The 19788-nt window shown below is 36.0% G+C and overlaps 3 protein-coding genes across 4 annotated transcripts in view; 1 reads left to right on the top strand and 2 right to left on the bottom strand.

Moving 5' to 3' along the window:
* The window catches only part of LOC134244056 (uncharacterized), a 54838-nt gene extending 38246 nt beyond the window's left edge, over positions 1-16592 (top strand). For both annotated transcript variants that reach the window (XM_062726324.1, XM_062726323.1), the window contains 11 exons: positions 9357-9536; positions 9865-10002; positions 10125-10191; positions 10294-10385; positions 10493-10590; positions 10793-10916; positions 11033-11172; positions 11263-11455; positions 11813-13827; positions 13915-14002; positions 14369-16592. In XM_062726324.1, coding sequence (XP_062582308.1) covers positions 9357-9536; positions 9865-10002; positions 10125-10191; positions 10294-10385; positions 10493-10590; positions 10793-10916; positions 11033-11172; positions 11263-11455; positions 11813-13827; positions 13915-14002; positions 14369-14515 — 3282 coding nt within the window. In that variant the 3' untranslated portion in view covers positions 14516-16592. The remainder of the gene's footprint in view (positions 1-9356; positions 9537-9864; positions 10003-10124; positions 10192-10293; positions 10386-10492; positions 10591-10792; positions 10917-11032; positions 11173-11262; positions 11456-11812; positions 13828-13914; positions 14003-14368) is intronic.
* Positions 1969-8207, bottom strand: LOC134244057 (angiopoietin-4-like). The gene is made up of 3 exons (XM_062726326.1): positions 7939-8207; positions 2996-4449; positions 1969-2695 (listed from the first exon to the last, which is right to left on the bottom strand). The coding sequence occupies exons 1-3, from the start codon at positions 8142-8144 to the stop codon at positions 2085-2087; spliced, it is 2271 nt and encodes a 756-aa protein (XP_062582310.1). The 5' UTR covers positions 8145-8207; the 3' UTR covers positions 1969-2084.
* A 636-nt stretch (positions 16593-17228) lies between the features above and the next one.
* On the bottom strand, positions 17229-19714 carry LOC134244028 (monocarboxylate transporter 14-like). Its single transcript, XM_062726281.1, has 5 exons — positions 19567-19714; positions 18830-18973; positions 18490-18748; positions 17534-18357; positions 17229-17408 (listed from the first exon to the last, which is right to left on the bottom strand). Exons 1-5 carry the CDS (start codon positions 19673-19675, stop codon positions 17281-17283), a joined length of 1464 nt encoding a protein of 487 aa, XP_062582265.1. The 5' UTR covers positions 19676-19714; the 3' UTR covers positions 17229-17280.
* Positions 19715-19788: the final 74 nt, after the last annotated feature.

Raw genomic sequence — 19788 nt, 5'->3', positions numbered from 1 at the left:
GTGTTGCCGTGGTTACTAAAAATAGAAATTTCTGTGAAATTCTTTCAAAATGCTACTCCTCCTACAGTTTTGGTCTGATTTTGATATAACTTGGCATACAAGTAAACTACACTAAGATACATAATTCTGTGCATCAGTTTTTGATTTCAATGAACAATGTTGCCATGGTTACTAAAAATAGAAATTTCTGTGAAATTCTTTCAAAATGCTACTCCTCCTGCAGTTTTGGTCTGATTTCAGTATAACTTGGCACACAAGTAGACTATACTAAGATACATAATTCTGTGCATTGGTTTTTATTTTGATGAGTGGCAAGGATCATTTTTCTATTTATTGCTGATTTAAAGTCTCAAGTCCCAACTGCTACTTTTCTCTTCCTTTGTTTTAAGTATAAACCAGTAGAGCTACAGTCTCGACAGAGACTTCTGGTTGATGCATGTTTCATTTCCAATTAACTTTGAGCCCTATAATGAGCAAACTTGCATGGATGATACATCTTAGGATGCACACTAATGGACTTGCTTCGGATGCTGAATTCGACATACATTTTCAGATAATAGACCAGGTAAAAGTTATGGGTGCAGGTCTATTACCAAAAAACTATAAGGCTTATATAACATTGTATAAACCAAACTTGCACAAATGTTGCATCAAGAGATGAAAACTCTCAAATTTGCTTCAGATGCTGGATTTTAATTACATTTTCATGAAGAAGAACTAGTTTAAATTTTTTATGTAGTTCTATTTCAAAATCAGATTAAAATTGCTTAAATATTTTCATTTTTGGAATGTACACTTCTTGTTGGTTAATTGTATGACTTTGCCTTACTTAAAGACAACATTTGTTGAGGTGAGCTCTGTAATCTCTGATTACCTATGTTTTACCTTGACCTTTCATTTGACATTGACTCACTCACTTTTATCAATTTGTGTTTAAGTCAGTTTTAAATAAACCATTTATAATATTTTTTTGAACTTCATAAGCTGATACATACTGATTAGAGCTTTTCAACTGCATCAACATTGTTTGAATTGACCTTGGCATTTCCTTTGACCTCACTTTAAGGAAATTAGTGTTAAACTTTATACAGTTTGCTGATACACAAACAACTGCATCACTATTCAATATATTCTAATCAAATTTCATACACTAATACAAATTTTTATGTTGCATTACTAATATACCTTAGGCGGGGCATTCATGTCCTATGGACATATTTCTAGTTTAAATTGTTTTGATTTACTCTGGAAACAGAAACACTATACCAGATAGAATTAATTCCTATTGGTCATTCTTGTTCTATTGACACACTTATGTTCTTAACAAAGGTGATGATAAGTAAATATGTTATCATAGGAGAAATGCTGACAATTTACCTTTCATTCATTAGTATGATGTATTATTCATATATTTATTGCTTACTTTTAGCTCATCTACACTGTTTGATTTATTTTTGTCAAATATAATCAAGTGCTTGATATTAAAAATGGTGTTAATTATTCAGTCAAATTGGTGCTATCTTTTAATTATGATAAGTACAATGTTATAGAGTACAGAGTGGATATTGAAAGATCAGCAAGTTCTACAAGTTATACATTATATACACCTAGGTCTGTTATCTGTCTTCAGAAACTCTGACACCAAAGAAATAAGGGAAACAGAGAGGGGAATTACTTCAAATTCATGTCAGGATAATTTGAACACTATACCTGTCAAAATTGAAGGAAGAATTAAATGAAGGTCAGCAAGCAGGCTTTGTGTGAAAAAATAAATTAATAACAGATCTCTACACAGACACAACATCTTCTACAGATCAGAGACTGAAGCTATAACACTAATTTAAAATCCCCATCTGATTTTATTTATAATAGCTAAATCATGCATGCTTCATCCTTTCATGATTCTAATGTACCAGTATGACCTTGACCTACTCATGTTAAACATGAAGCATATGGAATGAAATCTGACAAATACATTTCTTGATTATGTTATTATATTTATTGACAAATGGCAGAGGAAAATTACTATGAATGAAATGAAAATTTTGTATTGTTTGAGGTAGATAAAGTATTGGAATTCTAAGTTAATGTCTTGGTATAATTTTCATCTTGCTTGTTTTTAGCTGTATCCATTCATCTGAGTCAAAATTATACCACACCATTCCAAGGTCATATCGACCGTTAAGGTTACCATAGTGACAATGTTTATACCACCAGCCCGCCATATAGAACATGGCGCAGTGAGAACTAGCACCGTCATTATCCCGATCTGTGGCACTGAATCCCATCCTATTGGCATAGCCCAGCCCATCAGTGGCATTGCCATGGTAACCATCAACAGAAAGGGTAAATTTCTCATCATCAGTGATGGTAAACACGTCATAATTTGCCACCCAGAGTTTGCCATGGACATCAGTCATTTCTATCTTTAGGGAGTTTTTCTTCTGAGTTGTGAGGTAATATATAAGCTGGTTTCCTATCCAGTATTCACCATCAGTCCGACCGAATCCCTGAAGGTACAGGCTCCAACTATTGGCAAAGTTGACACTGCCGTTAAAGCGGTTCTGAATCACCGTCCAGCCTCCGATTCCCTCCTCCATGTCACAGTAAACTTTGACGGACATGTTGGCGTACAGCGGGTGTATGATGTATTCTCCAGAGAGTCTGCTGCCTTGTCTATAATACTCATCACAGTCTGAAAGAGCAAAGAAAAACATAAATAATTTAGCACACACAAACAAAAACATGCTTTAATAAGTAAATGTTTTGTCATCAGGTACTTTGAAAAATTCATTTGGAACAATGTGCACAATCCAAATTTTCTCTTCACCAAGATGTTCTCAGTCAGCTTGTAGTGAGTGCTGGGCTTTGTGCCACCTTCTATAACAAGTCAAGGATGTAATAATGCTATTTAAGTTGATATGATAGTGTTTTACTGTACGTGTTTAAAATGAGTCTATATTGCCATTGTGACAATTGAACAGGATCAACCTACCTTTTGGTAGATGAAGCCTGAAGTTGATCATTTCTCTGTGAGCCTCTATGATGAAGGGTAAGAAGCTCCTGAGCTGGGTGAGGTGAGCTCCATTCACTGAGATCAGTTGAGTATTGTTCTTTGAGCTGAGGTAGACTTTGTATAAACCCTGATCTAGTTTCCTAGTGATCTCCTGCATTTTTACTAAATCTTCACGTACGCGCTGTTGCGATTTCTCCAGAAACAGAAGCCTTCCATCCTGATGTTTATCTGCATTGTACTTGCGACATTCAAAGAGAGAATTGTTAAGAGCTTCAATTTCTAACTTAGAGATGCGATTTTCGTTATAGATAATTTGTAAGGCAAGATCTTCTACCCGAGAAGAGAGAGTTTTAAGTTGAGGTGATGATACTTGGATTCTAGTATTAGTGGAATGACTGGGATATTTGTTTTTCCTTTTCATTAAGTCTTCCTTGATATCTTGCACTGTGTTGTTGAGTTGTATAACATGCATTCTCAGCAAACTAAACTGCTGGTAGGATAAGGTCTGAGCATTACTTAGTTTCCACTCCAGTTCGTGTATGTGTTGAGTATTGTTCAGAATCATCCGCATCACTTCTTGAATCCTCTGCTGATTGTTCTGGGTGGAGTTCACTATGTCTGAGCTAGCTATCTTCCACTGCTCTAGAGTGATCACATTTTGTGTGAAGTTCACCAGAGAACTCTGGAGTCTCTCCATAAAGTTCCCCAGCTGTATAGATCTCATCCTGTCTTCTATTCTCTCCAGGTGATCTTCCATATCAAAGAACATTTCATGAAGACTCGAGATTTCAAGGTCACGGTCGTAAATCTCAGTAATGAAGTCCTTGACCTTTAGATACACTGGGGAGTCTCTGTTACCCCCTCCCCCACTGCCCTCAGCCAATGCACTGCTAGGGTCCCCTGCTCTTATAAACTCCCCCTCTATATCCCCTGACCCCTCCACTTCATTAGTGTTAGCCAGGTCAGGGTAATTCTTCCTTTTTCCATATTTCTCTTTCATTGTAGCATAGATATCTGATCTGTGTTGGGATTTCTTGCTTTCAATTTTAATTTCAGCTTTAGCTAGCCTTCTAACAAAGTGTTCTGTTGTATTTCGATACTCATACCGAAATGTGTCAAACTTAGTTGACAAGTTCCCACATTTCTCAGTGATTTTACGGACTAAGGGAGAGAACTTTTTGTCCAGTTTTCTGATTGATCTTTTTAGATTTTCCTTTTGAGTCTGGCATTCTTTGATACCCAGCTTGTTCTGAGTCTGGAGGTTGTTAAGGTTAGCAAGCTCTAACTTTACGCCCTCGATATTTGTGTCGATTGTGGTCAGTCTGGGTAAAAACTCGGAGACCTGAGTCCTTAACTGCACCAACTTTTTTTGGTTTTTCATGGAAGCATCTCGATTTTCAATAGTTCTTCTCTCAAGTTCTTTAATGTTAGCTCTGTTAATCAGACAAAAATAAGTCAAACATGGATTTGTTAAATTCTATTTTTGAAGAAGGAGTAGATTAAAATTTACAGTCAAAACCATTATTGTTATGTTTATATTTTACACAGAAAAAAGAAAAGCAGTTAAGGGTCCTCCACACCATGTGACTTGTGACGTATATAGACAAAAAATACTTTTACTTCCGGTTTTTGAGTTGGCTCGCGTAGCGAGCTACTCCCTGTCGACATAGCTGTTTCAGAGCTGTAAATTTTTTCACGCATTCATCAAGGTGATCCATACGCCAAATATAATAGTTCTAGCAAAAAATGCTTTGGTTTGAGTGATTGAATAAACTTAAGAGGTAAAAACTGTATAAAATTTCATATAACATTATTTATGCCTTCATGCTTTTAAAGAAATATTTGATTAAATGCCTGTACGATTTACAATTACTGCGTATGAATATATGTTCAAGCATGAAATATTTCCCATCTGAAGTTTATTTATATATTGACCTAAACCCCCCTAACACAAACACCTGCTGCTCTCATTAGCTGCAGCTAGTTGTTGTTGAAAATGTATTTTTAGAATCCAGATTTGCTGTGGGAATCTTTACACAGCTAATGTGCTGAAATTCATTATAGAATCCAGTCAAAATAATGCCAACCTGTATATATAAATGAAAAGCAATATACACTTTATTTATGTGTGACATATATTATTCAATCTCTTAAGATGCAAAATAAACTGAATATATTAAGGTATGGTGCCCATATATGAAAGCTCAATTGACTCGAGCGAGTCAACTCGCAGGCCTTTCAGGCCTTTGATTTCTAGTTTGTACGTGGACGATTTGGCCTGGTACTGCTTGAAAGAGACTCTTACAAAACACATGGCATGATCACGGAGTGACCGATGGAAAAAGATGTGCGTTTTTTTTTTTGTTTAAATAAAAGAACAACAGACGTCTGGGATTATGTTACATATTATAATTCGTAAACAACGGGTACCGGTATGACGAGAAACCTTCAGGTTATTTATACTTTCAGGCTAATCAACCGAGTCTGTTATGATAGTAGTTGAAATTTTTGCACACTAAATTGTGCGTTTCAATAAATAAATACATCATCTCATTGTTTGTTTATAAATATTAATAAATAATATGAGTTTCTAGTTTTCCTCTTTTATATCTGTCCAGTTCAGGTATAAGCCAATAATGAGTAAATATAGTATGTTGACGAATGCGGAGACTTGCCAAAGTTTTTGAGTCCCGGGCAACAGAAGGATAACTCCAAAAAGGAAATTTGATACCAAAGATTTTGAAAATATATTTTTCTACATCAGTGCATTTAATTTTAATTCAATTTTTTTATGTAATCTAATTCATTAATGTTTCTTCTCTACAAAAGGAGTCTTCATTGATCTTTCTCGAGATGTATTTTAGAGAAAATGAGTTTTATGTACTTTTAATAAATAAAATAAATTTCCGTAAAAAATAGGTGGATTGCTAAAATTAAGTTTTTATGGTTATTCTGTGAGCTTAAGGATACACCAAAGGTTTCCAAACGGCAAAATTTAATTTGCTTGTAATTCTTTCATTAACAAAGATAACATATTAAAAGTATATATCATTTGAAAGCTTGTTAAATTCACTATTTAATGATCTTAATTAAAATTTTCGTTTTTATCTTATTAAAAAATTATTTATCTATTAATGTAAATATCAGTGCATTTATATTTTATAAATCAACTTTTTTGTATTCCACCTCTCAAAGTCAAAATTTTGCCTCAATGTAGATTAAAGATTGAACTTTAAAACCGTATCTCAGATTTTTGATAAATCTTCTTATTCAAAAGTTACACCCATTTGTCTTTCAATTTTACCAATTTATTAGCCTAATTCTGCATTTCCCCCAATAATTCGAGAACTGAGCAAGATATCAAACATCTGAGACACGGTTTTGTGAACACACATTTGAGACACATTCTGGCCAGTTTTTAGAGAAATTGGTCAATAAATAAGGGAGCTGAATCCTTTCAAATAATACCACCAACTGTCTGATCTTACTTTACAGTAGAGGGCAAAAACCCATTACACAACAAAGTCTCTCTCACCTTGGAGATTCAGCTTTGGATATTTACTTATCCATATTTCCTATGCATATTCACAAGAATGGGAGGTTCTATTCTTTATTTAGGTGCTTTTAATGAAGCAAAATAGGTTCAATTCTGAATCTCAGAAAGATTTCCCGGCAAAATGGCAAGAGCTAAGCTCCACCTCCTATTTCATGGTCATTAGTGACCTGTTAATAAATCTAGAGTCCCAAATTACTGATAACCTCTGTGTGGCTAGTGAAGAATTCCCCAAGTGGTCACAGTGATTTATTGCTCCTTTCAGAAGCAGGCAGTTACAGACCAAATCAGAAGCTTCAATAACGGCACATTCACATGTGTTAGTGTTTATGTTTGATTATTGTTAAATAATTAGAAAACCATTTAATAATCAGCAAGAATTTTTCATGCATTATAAAGCAGTGATTAGCATTGTTTTCATAGCCAAAAATCTCAAAATTGACAAAAATCTTGAAAAAAGCCTTTGGTGTATCCTTAAAAATATATGAGAGGGTAAGACAAAATTTGTTGTGCTAGTTATGAAAACGCCGTGGGAAAAATTTCTTGAAAGTTGTGAAATTATTATTTTAAAAAATCAGTATAAATTACATTTTAATCCCTGGACAGTTTTTAAAGGTTGATATGGTTGTTAAAAGTAATGCTCATTAATATGAGAACATAAGCTGTGTGTGTGTGGAGGACCCTTAACCTAATTTCATATTTTGTGAATCTTTTTTTTCACTTTAAATCAAAGGAAAATATTTTGAAATAAAAGCAAACTAAAGTCAAACTTCAAACCACAATTTCAGTTAAAAGAGATATATTTCTGAAAGTGCAATATATATGTAATAAACCCTGGTGCCTTTTTTCTTGCACACACAACAAAGCCATGATGAATAATGCTGTAAAAGAGCACCTGTCTTTAAGGTATTGTGTGCATTTACACAGCTGCTATATAATCAGCAAGTCATCTCAATCAGAGTATTTCAAAGGAAATTAAGAGAAAGGAAGGCTTAAGAATGCAGCCATGTAGGGGGCTTTTTTAGATTGATTTCTTTTTAGATTCAAGAACTATTGAGTGAAAGGACTTACAAGGTTTCAATATCATGAAAATTTTGAACAAACACAATTTGAGACATTGTTATAAATGAGAGGTTTAATAGAGTGTTGACAATTCACAAGAGGAGCACATGCTGTGATGCAACGCTTTATCACCGACTAACAAAGAATAGAAGTCAATGCCCACAACCTTATCATTATTATTCTTGACTTTTTCAGAAAAAAAGTCTTTTTTGTTTCATTTGTTTAGAATATAAATTAAAAGATGACATATCATTTTTCATGTAAAATATGTTAGATCATATGAATTAAAAGAAATGTGTAATTTTACCTGTCATTTTCTCTCTGCTTTAAGAGTGACTTAATTTGATCCTTCAGAATTGTGATGTCATTTTCCAACAGAGTTGAATGTGACGATGCCTTTGTTGTCTTCATAGGAACATAGTGGACATTTCCTCCCTTCTTATATTTAATGGTTGCTTCTGCTGCACAATAACAAACACAGCAGACACCCAGGACCAAGAAACGGTTCCACATTTTGTCTATTCAATAAAACCATCCAATTTCTTCAATGCTATTGAATCATTTTGATTTGAGTCTTTTAATTCACTAGTTCTATGTGAGTTGATGGCTTCCCTGTTTGAGCTGGTCTGTGTTGGTCACATGGTGACCACCCCCTGGTCAGTGATACCTGGATCTGTCCTCAGGTAACCTCCGTCTATCTGTTTATCCTCCCTATCTCCCGTTCTCTGTCAGGTCGGTGTAGCAAGTGAAGGACAACAGCCGAGGTGTCTCTGTTATCGTAGATACAACTAATTGGATGCATAGAAGTTTGAAAGAAAATTAGGCCTGTCTGGTGCATTCTGGGAGAATTTAATCAGCTGGGGTGATGAGATATGGGTATGACCCACCCCCCTTTAATAACCTGCTGAGTGTTGTCTCATAGCTGGTCCCTGTTTTTTTTTTTTTTTTTTGGTGTATATTGATTTTTCAGTACGATAGATTTTTGAATGAAGCTTCTTTAATGTAATACAGACATTTTCTTGACAAGTTGTGTAATTTGGTTATATTAAGGTACCACCTTCCAAGCGGTGCAAGTTAAATTAATCTTTATCTGATAACTCTAACAAAGACAGGCTATGCTTTGTTTAGTGTCATTATAAGCTGCTAATGCAAATTGTCTGTAGGAAAATGAGTGCACTTTGATTTAGGAGTTTTTTTAATGTAAGAGGGCAGCTGATTTTATGATCATTCTAGCTGGTGTTTTTCTTTAATTTTGTAAGCGGGTCCTGTTGATTTAAAACAACTTCATGAGTAACCAAGCAGTAAGACAGAATAAAATTATACACAGTAATAGTAAGGAGTTAGTAAACCAAACCTTGAAGTATTTGTTAATTTTTGACAAGCTCTCACTTCTTATTTACATATATGCACTTGTCATTATCAGAACATAAAAAAATTGTATCTCTTAAATTGGCCAAACCTTAAATGTGTATCTCTAAGATCAATCCACATTATAAACTGATTCTTATATGCTTTTAAATTATGACTAATCCTGGGTTCAAGAAGATTAATTAACATTATAAAGTGACTTTAAATGTCAGTTTCTGTATGTCTGTAATAATAAAACTGCTCAGAACAAAAGATGCCTTAAGAAAAAGCCAGCAAATCAACAGTGATTGCTTGCTTAGGTAGTAAGTGCAAGTCTTTTGAAAATTTTATATTTGATGTCCTTTTTCTTTTCCCCAGACCCTCCTTCGAATCTGGGACTGTTTTTTACTTGAGGGCCCCAAGGTTTTGTTTCGCTTTGCTCTGGCAATCCTTAAACTGCACGAGAAGGAGATCCTGCAGAAGACAGACACCATCAGCATCATGAGGCACCTTAAAGCCGCAGCCAAGCTTACCTTTGATGCAGATGGCCTCATCAAGGTAGGTCAATACCTTACATTAATTAGTGTATTTTTAATAACTTTGTTAATTGTTTTAAATAAAAGTCTCAAAAATTAAAAAAAAAACAAATATATGGAAGAAAATTTTTTGCAAGTGGATAAAGCTATATTCAGTGATATAGTTTCATTTTAATTTATATTGTACATAAAAGTTTTACTCTGAGGACTTCATATTTAGAATATCAAGAAAAGATAATGATTTACAAATGAAGTTTTACTAAACGTATATTTGATATTTCCACTTACCTGCCTGGTGTTTTGGTGTGATTTTGATTTGTTATCATTTGATTTGAATATATATGTTGTAGGTTGCTTTTGATGGTCTGAAACCTTTTCCAAGAAGGAAGGACATCTCCACAAAACAAGCATGCTACCTGAACACTCTCAAAGAACAGAACAAGAGAAAGGAGTTACAGAGACTGGCATATGCTGAGAGAGAGCACATGGTGAGCTTTATATCACAGAACTCAACAATGCTTTTATTTCTACTATTATCCATTAACAATCATTTGTATGTTCTTGTTTTTTTTTCCAAATCCTAATCCATCTTTTTTTTTGTTGTAATCAGTACATGAGTATGGAGTCTGAGAGTGGGAACTATCAAAATCTTGGTGCTGCTGTTGTCGTAGAAGATGGTAAGTTTGACTTCAATATCTGGAAGGGGGGGGGGGGGTAAGAATAAATTTGAAAGAGATATCTGTATTAGTTTTATTGAATTAAATCTGTTTATCTTAAAGGAAAAGTATGGCTGACTTACGGGGAGCAGAACTCTGCCAGGATATGTAAGGTCACGTGTGAGGAAGGAGTCATGTACGACCTTGGAATGAATGTGAGTAGTCAAGGTCAAAGATTATATTCATTGTGATTACTTTTATATACAATCAATAAAATTTTGTTTGTATACTTTAAAAATTGATTTTTTCAATATATGGACAGTTTGATTCGCGTGTGATGTGTATGGAGAATGCCTCAGACAGTGTTGTATTGATGGGAACTCTGTCTTGGATGTTGTATGCCTATGACTCAAAGACAAGGTAAATGTCATCACTTTTTTGTAATTTTTAACCTGCGTTCATTTTCAATGACTGCCTATGTTTTAATTTTAGTACATATAATAAAGTAATAATCAAGTTTTCAAACAAAACTTATATTTTTTAACTTCATTGAAGTGTCTTACACGATAACATTTCTTTAAATGTAATAATTAAATGCTAATCAGATTGTTTTTTTTTACAGAGAGAGATTGTGGGAGTTACTTCTACATGATGCTGTTCTCTCCTTGTGCTGTTTTGAAGATGATGACTCCATGCTTGTGAGAACGTTCGCTGGCCTGGCTGACGGCACACTGGCAGTCACTGAGGTAAGGTCAAGGTCATGTCAAGGACATCTGTCACATTTTATGTCAGTTCCTACTAAAATATATTGCTGAGGATTCCTGGCTGTTAACTAGTTTACTATGAGAATTTCCTATTACAGCAACAAGACATAAGGAAGGTGTTCCCTAGCAATGATGTGCTGTACATACCAATTGGTCAGGCCCCTATCTCCTGTCTTCTGCTGCTGGATGATTTCTTGTGGTGTGCCAGTGGTAACAGTGTCAATGTCATTCAGGCCAGGTAGAAACATTTACCTGTCATTGCCTCTCTTACATAAGAATCATGAGTCCTTTGTTTATAGTGGAAGTGATTTGAATTTATTACATTCAGGACCCTGGATCCCATAGACAACTTCCATGTGTCTGTGAACCCATATGACCACATCCTGTCTATGGTGCCGGGGGACTACGGAATCTGGGTCACACTGAGAGGGTCCTCAATCCTGGAACTGTGGGATCCCAAAAACCTCAACTGCAAGTTACTGTACGATACCAGGACAGACAGATACCCACAGCTTAGAAAGGTCAGCAGGATGTTGATAATGTTGTAATATTTTACCTAAAATTGTTCCCTAGCAATGATTAATTGCTTGCTGCATTTTACCTAAAATTAATCCAGTAAGAAAATACAAAACATTAAATTACATAGACTTTAGTATTAATCAGAACGCAATGTACTGATACAAAAAATGTCAACCTCTCCACAGACAAAATAGAAAAATTATTCTAATTAATTCAGTTTTAAAAAATTAAACATTAAATTTCACAAGCTATAATTTTAATCAGACCACAATTTAGCAATAGTAAAAAATGTAAACTTCTCTTTACTTAAATAGATAAACAATTCATTTTTTCTTCATTACTTGGGCTCTCTGTTCTAGGAGGATGACACATATTTCAACCGAGCAAGAATTACGGCCATTATGGACCTTGGGACGACTGTCTGGGTAGGAACTGGGGAGGGCAATCTCATCATCTACGAAATTCTGGAGCATCTGAATCTGAAAACTCCAACTGATGCCTCTCCTACAACAGAAACAAGTCAGAAAATGATTTCTTCTGGAACTGCTACCCCAATCTCCAAAGCAAAGTCTGTCATTAAGAGTAAGAGCTCGCCTGTTCTCTGCAGCAAGCAAATCAGGAAGAGGTCCCCTAAACCAAAACTGCTTAAAGAGGAACATCAGCCTGTGTTGCCAGTAAAATCAGACTTACTGAGTAAGATTCTGAACAGTTCTGAAGCAGAATCCACTGGAAGCCTGACCCCTAAAAACTCTTCTCCTAGACATCCACCACTGTGTGGCAAAAAACTCACAGACCAAAAAGTACTTATGAATGGATGGAAAGAAACGGAGGTGAATTGTGTGGACTTCCAAATGAAAGACACGTTGACTGGGAGGACAGAATCAGAGAGTGATGGGAGCAGTAGTACTTATCACTCAGACAGGGAAGAAGAGTTGGGGGAACCTCTACATGATGTTCATCAGAGTAAGGTTCCCTGTACGATGGACGTCAGGGAGAGGAGAGAGAGTGTGGACTTCTCACCAAAACAGACTAAGGCCGTCAGACCAACCAACCTCCTACCTACCAAACAGTGGTCCTCAAGGCATAAAGACATTGCTAGTCAGGAGAATCTGGACTGTCTGTTTAAACAACTAATTGATGTGAAAAGAAGGAGCTCTCTGGACATTGCTATGAAGAATCATGTGAAGAAGACAAAATCTTGTGAATGCTTAACTTTTGACAATTCCTATTGTAATGGATTGGACACCAAGTCAGTAGACTCTGATCAGAAGGAGGACTGTGGTTTTCTCATTGATTGTTCAGTCAGTAAGACAGGTCAGAGTCCAATCACAGGCGAGGATTACCAGAAAGAGGCTCTACAGGAGACCATATCATGTGACACCAAGGTCATGTCTCGCCATCATAAGGTCAACTCCTGGCTGAGTTCTTTACATGATTCACAGTGTGATTCTGACAATGAAGAGATGAAGGAGGGTGAGTTTCATTCTAATATAGAGGAGAATCTTTGCAGTGGATCAAAGAGCACTACTGAAGGCAGTCCTGATCAGTTAAAAACTTCTGAAGAGGCTTTATGTAATGGTGTAGACAGTGTGTTAGAGACACAAAAGAGTGAAAATACTAGCAATACAAGTACCAGCATAAGCCATTCAGATGTCGACAAAGAGAGGCGAAGTAGTTGTGTGTCTGAAATAATGTCCAAAGTGTTGAGGCCCAGGAAATCTGAGGATAGAACTCTTGACACAAGTAGTGAGAGTGACCGACCAACACAGATGTCTAAATCTAATGCAGAGGAGGCCAAGTATTACTTAGAATTCAGTGAGATGCAGGTGTTGACTGATGTGGAAGGAGAACTGAGTCGACGGTCGAGTCAGGTCCGCAGGAGAAGCAGTGAACTATCTAGTGACATGGAGACCAGATTGATTACCCAGATGTCCAAGCTCGAGAACTGGTCCCTCAATAACAGTAAGTCTAGTGTCTCCTCCAGCCCCCGGATCCTGGAGTTGATGCAGACTCCCAGCTTGGCTAGCAGGCACCAGTCCGTGGGTCGAGTCTCCAGAGAGCTTGTCCCCGGGGACCTCAGTACCAGCAGTCCCCGCAGCTCCATGGATCAGAGGGTGGCAGACTTCCTGAGGACCCCCAGCATCAGCAGTAGACCCAGCTCTGTGTGGTCCAGTTATGAGAACATCTCCACCCCCTCAGTGAAGGAGCAGGACTTCATTGGTCAACAGTTTGCCAACATAAGCAGCTATCTGACACACACTGACAGCTCTAATTCACTCAGCAGCCTGGCTGAGGCTCTCTGTGTGGTGGAACTCTCCATGGAGGTCAAGGTCAAAATAGCCGACAAACCGGTCAGAGGATTTCTGAAAACAAGGTATGTTTCTAACTATTTCATATATTCTTAATGAATGTAAGATAACTTGAAAGATTGTTTTAATTGTCAGCACTCATTCCCTTTCAGAAACTGTGGTGAGCCATCGATACTGAGTTTTACTGGTTGTTATGGAGACGATGAATCTGTCTTGAAGTGGAGAAGAGAACCAAATGAGGTTAGTATAAAGATTTAACTCTAATTAGTTCAAATTCACAGAGACACCTCTTGAACACATCAAATAGATTCCTTCTACATGTAGTTTGTTGTGACATAAAGTTGTAGATATCAAAGGGCAATAACACAATTACTTTTGCATAATTATTCAAAATTTGACACTTGTGACAGCTAGCACCAAAAAGTCTAAATCATAAATAAAACAAGTATTAAACATCCAGTTTTTAAAGTTTGAAAAGATTTCACTGTAATGTGCAGTGAAATTTGTTACAGTGTCTTGAAGAGTCTGTGCTTGTCATATTGCCATGATCTATTGTATGATTAGTTATAGGAGATACTGTGATAAAGTGTGATTAATTTTATTCAGAAATTCTGGACCAATGAACCAGTGTTAGAGATCTGTCCTAAGACCAAGTTGACGCGGTTGCCAAGCTACATGAGGGGACGGCTATCCAGCGTCTCTTCTCAGGCCAGCACCAAGAGTTTTCACAGCGTGTCCTCACAACTCAAGTGAGACAGACCAATAGTTTCGAGATCTTGCTTCTACAAGATGCATTGCCTCAACACCCCAGTAACTGCCCAGTCATCACTATTTTGCCATTACCTTGGATTTTCAACACATAATTTTCGATTTGCATTTCGTTCATTAAATCACTGTTAAGAGAGGAATTAATCTTGTGCTAAAATCAATATCGTCCTTGTCAATGTTGATATAGAAATCTGATTTTTTTAGCTATATCAATGAAGTTGAGGAAGCTTATATAATACCTTCAGTGTTGTTGTTGAGGTCCCAGGTTAAAGTTTATAAAGCAGATTTATTTTTCCAAGTACCGCAATGCCCTATATTGATTAGATGATACTTGCGGTTGGTTTCATGGTTTGACATGTTAATATTATTACAGTCAAGAAATCCTCAATGAATTCTTCATTCAACATCTTTGACCAGAGAAGCTTATACACACATCTCTTCAGAAGATCACCTATGGCAATATATTACCAGAATGCTGAACTCAGATATATATCACATACATGAGCAATTACAATTCTTACATATTTTTATTCATGTTCAAATTTCCGTAACAATATTGATATTCTAGATGCATTCAATGAAGTCAATTTTGAATCTTCTTTTAAGAGTGATTTTTAAGAACTGTAAATTCAGAAGACTATATATTTGTTGTCTTACTAGTATAACAGGTGCCATATGTATACGATTATAAAGGACAGATGATACAAATTTCTATCTATGAGCCTGAAAATAACAACCTATTAAAGATATATTTATACGCGAAAAATGAATAAGTTTAACTGCACACATTTTAATTTTTTGTTCTTAGTTTCACAGTAATGGGATGAAAAGTGACAAAATTGTATAGGTTGATAAGAATGGTTGCAGAAACTTTGAATTTTGAACATCTGAGAAAATTTACTATTTCTAAACATTTATGAAATTAATTAGTCACATCATTTATAACCAAACAGGTCAATAATATATCCCAATCCAGGTATCCATATTTTTGTTTGTATCATCTGTCCTTATGTAGCTATGAGTTTGAAAACTTTTTTTTTCTTTTGTGGTTGCTTCTGAATTTACAGTGATTGAAGGTGCAAGGCTTTGACAATAGAATTATACTTATTGGATATCATAATGGTATTGCAATATACATGAAATAGGTGTTTAATGTATATTGCATGCTAAACTAACATGTCCAATATGGTGTTTACTAGATGAGGGACTTGTATATTAACAGGTCACTGGCTATGTTTTTTAAGCCAGTAATCATTTATATCTTACTTGTTGACCAATTACAGCTAACGAGTTACATTTGTAAACTTGAAATTTACATCTTTGCTTCCCCATACAAATAGTGCAATAGACAATATATTTTAGTGCAATTTTCGTAAAGGAGCATATTTACAGAGACATGTTTATTATATATGAAAGAGTGAAATGGACTTCAAAAACTTAATTTCATGTTTCTGTTTCAAAGTGCTTGTTGTTACATCAGAAACGGTTTTTGGTTTGTTTTTGTTTTTTTGGTTTTTTTTTATCAGTAAGTCTTATGATGCAAAGAGCTGTGTTTGCTCTTTATGTATTATTGAACATGTAACTTATTATTTTTTATTCTTGATATAATGAATGGGTAATGCAGCTTTTGGGAACCACTTTTAACAGAACCCTAAATTGCTGCAAGTACTCATAACTAAATGTTCATTATGTAAATAAATTGAGATTGTTAATTTTGTTTTTGAACACTGTGCTAGTTTTTGCCTTTGGTGTTCATTGTTAGATTCTTCATTTGATCTCTTGTACAATGAGTAGTGGCATTATATTATTGTAAATATTGTAGTCATGGTGATGGTCTTGACCCAGTTGTGAAGTGTGTGTAATGCTGTTCTTTTTCCTTCACATCTGCTCAGTGACTCAAAAAATGGATAAATAGATTAAATACATGTTAAAGGTGTTTTAACAATTCAGTATAATGCAGTGTCCTTAAATTTGTGATAAATGATCAAATGAGCTTTCCACACAATTGTTACGAAACATTCAGTTTGTTGATTGTTATATATTAAAGATGTTGATACCTTTGCCTACAGCTTTTTTTTTTGTTTGCTTATTAAACCTTAAATTACCTAGTAAATGGAAGCATCTAAAGTCAGTGCATATTATATTCAGTTTTCTTCAAATCATGTGACCGCCGGAGGAAGGGTGGGACCACTATGGGTGATCAAAGTTTTACATCGAGCTTAGGTAAAATCTTTCAAAAAATTTTTCATGAACAGCGAAGTCATGATTAATCATATATATGTTTATTTATGACTTAAAATCTTAAGAATAGTAAAATCCATGCTTTGTCATATTTGTATGGAAGCGTCCTCAGGTTTGGTCCAATCCTGACACCTGGGGGTAGGAAGGGGCAGGATGGGATCTATATCAAACTTCTAGGAAAAATAAAATCTACTTTACTATAAACATGATATGTTTATACATGTAGTATAGTTGATGTAAATTTTGTAAACAATTCAGATGGGGAGTGATTATGATATATACATGGAAAAACTTTGATGATTGCTTGATTGCTTTAGGTATAATTGTAGGGGACAGTCTTATAGGAAATGTACATAAGGTTTGTAGCTGCTGTTCTGTTATAGTACATGTAACGATGGAACAGTGGAACCCCACTGGCTGCTTAAAAAGTTATATTGGCAGTATATGTATCTTCTATCATTGTTCCAACTAGGAAATGGACTATAAAAACTGATTGTTCAAATCCCACTTTATTTCTTTTCTTGGTATACATGGTGAATTATGCCACCTAATCCCTGAACGATCCCACTAGCAATCATGGCCGCACCACTGCAATAGAATCCTGGGCCATAGAGTCCGTAGAAGTCCTTCAAAAGACCTGAAATATTTATAATAGCCTTATAGGTGTTTAATGTATTTAGAGATCATAGAAAATCATAGATTACACGGGCCACATGATAAAAGTAAGCTGGTGCTGCTACCCACATTGTGTAAGATCTTTACCTGAAAGAGGTGGGCCAAATAAAACCCCGAAGCCTTGAAAACACACCAGTAATCCAAGGGAACTAACTACGTGTTCCACACCCAATATATCCACCACTAGTGTGGCTTTCTGTGCTAGTCCCGAGCCTAACAGAAACCCGTATACAGCACATGTAAACGAAAGCCACTCGAACACTCTCAGGAATGGCGTGATAAACGTTAGAATGCCGAGTATAAATAGAACTATGTTATAGATGAGCAGCCTGTGCGGTCTGATCATTGGTAAGTCTAGTATGATGCCGGATAAGATGCTTCCGGCCGTTTCCAGAGCACCTGCGATGGACACAACATAGACCGCTTCTATGTCAGTCTGGCCATTTTGGATGGCAAGAGGAGGTAGGAATACGTAGAAGGCTTGGAAAGACAGCGTGTATAAACAGATTCCTATGCAAAAACTTAAAAACTTAATATTCCGCAAAAGCGACAGATTGAGGAGTCCCGGATTTGAACTCCCTCTGGATTTTGGAATTTCAGTCTCGGCCGCTGTTGAATTTAACGATTTTTGAGATCTGTTGTGAAGCTGCATACTCCCGGCTAAGTTGATCACTTCTGAGCTTGCTCCATGTAAAATAAGAGATGCAGACAAAGTGCTTAGAAACTTCTTGTTCGTTTGCAATAAGTTTGGTAAACTGCGGGTGACTTCATTTTGGTCTGTCTGTAACTTTGGAAACAGAGGAGACCTGGCGCCGTTTGTATTTGAAAAGTCAGAACCACTGCATTCTTCACTGCGTTTACTTTCATAAAAAGTCGGTTCTTTGATTTCGATCTCCGTTTCGAATGGCTTCCTATACAAAATGGAAAAGACCATATACTGTATTAGAAATGTATCGAACTCTATCAAAAAGATGTAAAATTGTCTCTATAATTTTATATAAGTGTTATATATGTAAATTTTGTAGAACATACATCATTTGTACCGTTTTGAAATTCGATTCTGCACAGTCAACGGTCGAAACAAAGCACCAGCAACACTGGATTGTAATCCAAAGGCAGCCAACAGAATAAAGGCTCCGGTAAAACCAAAGTTCTGGAAAAGAATTTCAACAACAGGAGGAACCAGAAATGTTCCGGAACCGATCCCGGCGTTAGCGATTCCCGCCGCAGTTCCGCGTCTTCTCTCGAAGTACAGAGCGACGATCACAACCGCTGGTGTGTAGATAAAAGCTCTGCCGATACCTAGGAAGCAAAAAGAAACCGACCGTAAATATTTTATTTAAGATATGTAATCAATCACAGTAAATGAATTTAAAAACTTGCCTCCAACTATGGAATAACTGAAGAACAGAAATGCCAGATTTGGTGTAAATCCACTGATTAACACGCCCACACACAATATAACACCACCAACGATCACAACGGTGCGACATGAGAATCGATTGCATAGGACACTGGCTAGTGGACCTGAAGAATAGATTCCAAGATAATTCTGTGAAATCACTTATTTCCGTTGGAGTTTAATTTTTGTCGTTTAATTCGAGGAATGAAGAGACCCCCGAGACAAACATATATGCTTGAAACAATTCTTCATCCACGGAATCAAATCTCCACAAAGTTGGCGCAAACCCATACTTTTTCCTCAAATCACGAAAATTTGTCCCATGAAAATATGTTATTTTATCTTGTTCGCTTTGTGTCCTATTTAAAAGGTTTCTCCTGGTAGAAATTTTCATGGAAAGCTTTAGTACTATGTTGCAAAACTGCAATAGGGCAAATCTTTCCCTATACAGCAAATTTTCCCTTTGTAGCCTTGCTTTCCCGGGAATATTGGATATATAGTAGATATTCCATTCATTTTTTTCCCATAAAAACAAACCATCAATTTAGAACAGACGTAGAGCTATCCGGGAGAGGGAGGCCAAAACTCTCCCCTTCATTTAATATGAACTTCGATCGGTGTATTAGTTATCTCTGGCAACAGTGACTTTGAACCCCCTAGAAGCCCTTTCCAAGCAACGTAAAACCCTCCACCTATTTTCGGAAAGGATAATACTTACCAAAAAGCATGCGAACGGTGACGGCCAGTGATATGACCCATGCTGTGTCTGCTGCAGATTCATTGAATTTTTCTCTTAGTTGGAGATAAATTACTCCTCCCGATCGCATGAACCCTCGTAAAAATGGAAAGATAACTTGTTAGAAACAGTGCCTAGCAAGCTGTATTGAAACAACAATATCAGCAGTCTCGTTTAAAGTCATTATTTCGTAAGTTCTATGGT

This window comes from Saccostrea cucullata, unplaced genomic scaffold (assembly GCF_032062105.1).
Source record: "Saccostrea cucullata isolate Sc308-1 unplaced genomic scaffold, CSIRO_AGI_Scuc_v1 ctg108, whole genome shotgun sequence".
NCBI lineage: Eukaryota > Metazoa > Mollusca > Bivalvia > Ostreida > Ostreidae > Saccostrea > Saccostrea cuccullata.
The sequence above is the reverse complement of the archived record's forward strand: the minus strand, read 5'-3'. Positions and strand labels throughout refer to the sequence as shown.

Coding starts and splice junctions, on each gene's coding strand:
- LOC134244028 (XM_062726281.1), bottom strand. CDS start 19,675: ATGCGATCGGGAGGAGTAATTTATCTCCAACTAAGAGAAAAATTCAAT. Junction 18,749..18,829: donor CAGTTATTCCATAGTTGGAG/GCAAGTTTTTAA, acceptor TTTGCTTCCTAG/GTATCGGCAGAGCTTTTATC. Junction 18,358..18,489: donor CAGAATCGAATTTCAAAACG/GTACAAATGATG, acceptor CATTTTGTATAG/GAAGCCATTCGAAACGGAGA.
- LOC134244057 (XM_062726326.1), bottom strand. CDS start 8,144: ATGTGGAACCGTTTCTTGGTCCTGGGTGTCTGCTGTGTTTGTTATTGT. Junction 4,450..7,938: donor AAGCAGAGAGAAAATGACAG/GTAAAATTACAC, acceptor TCTGATTAACAG/AGCTAACATTAAAGAACTTG. Junction 2,696..2,995: donor CAGGCTTCATCTACCAAAAG/GTAGGTTGATCC, acceptor TTGCTCTTTCAG/ACTGTGATGAGTATTATAGA.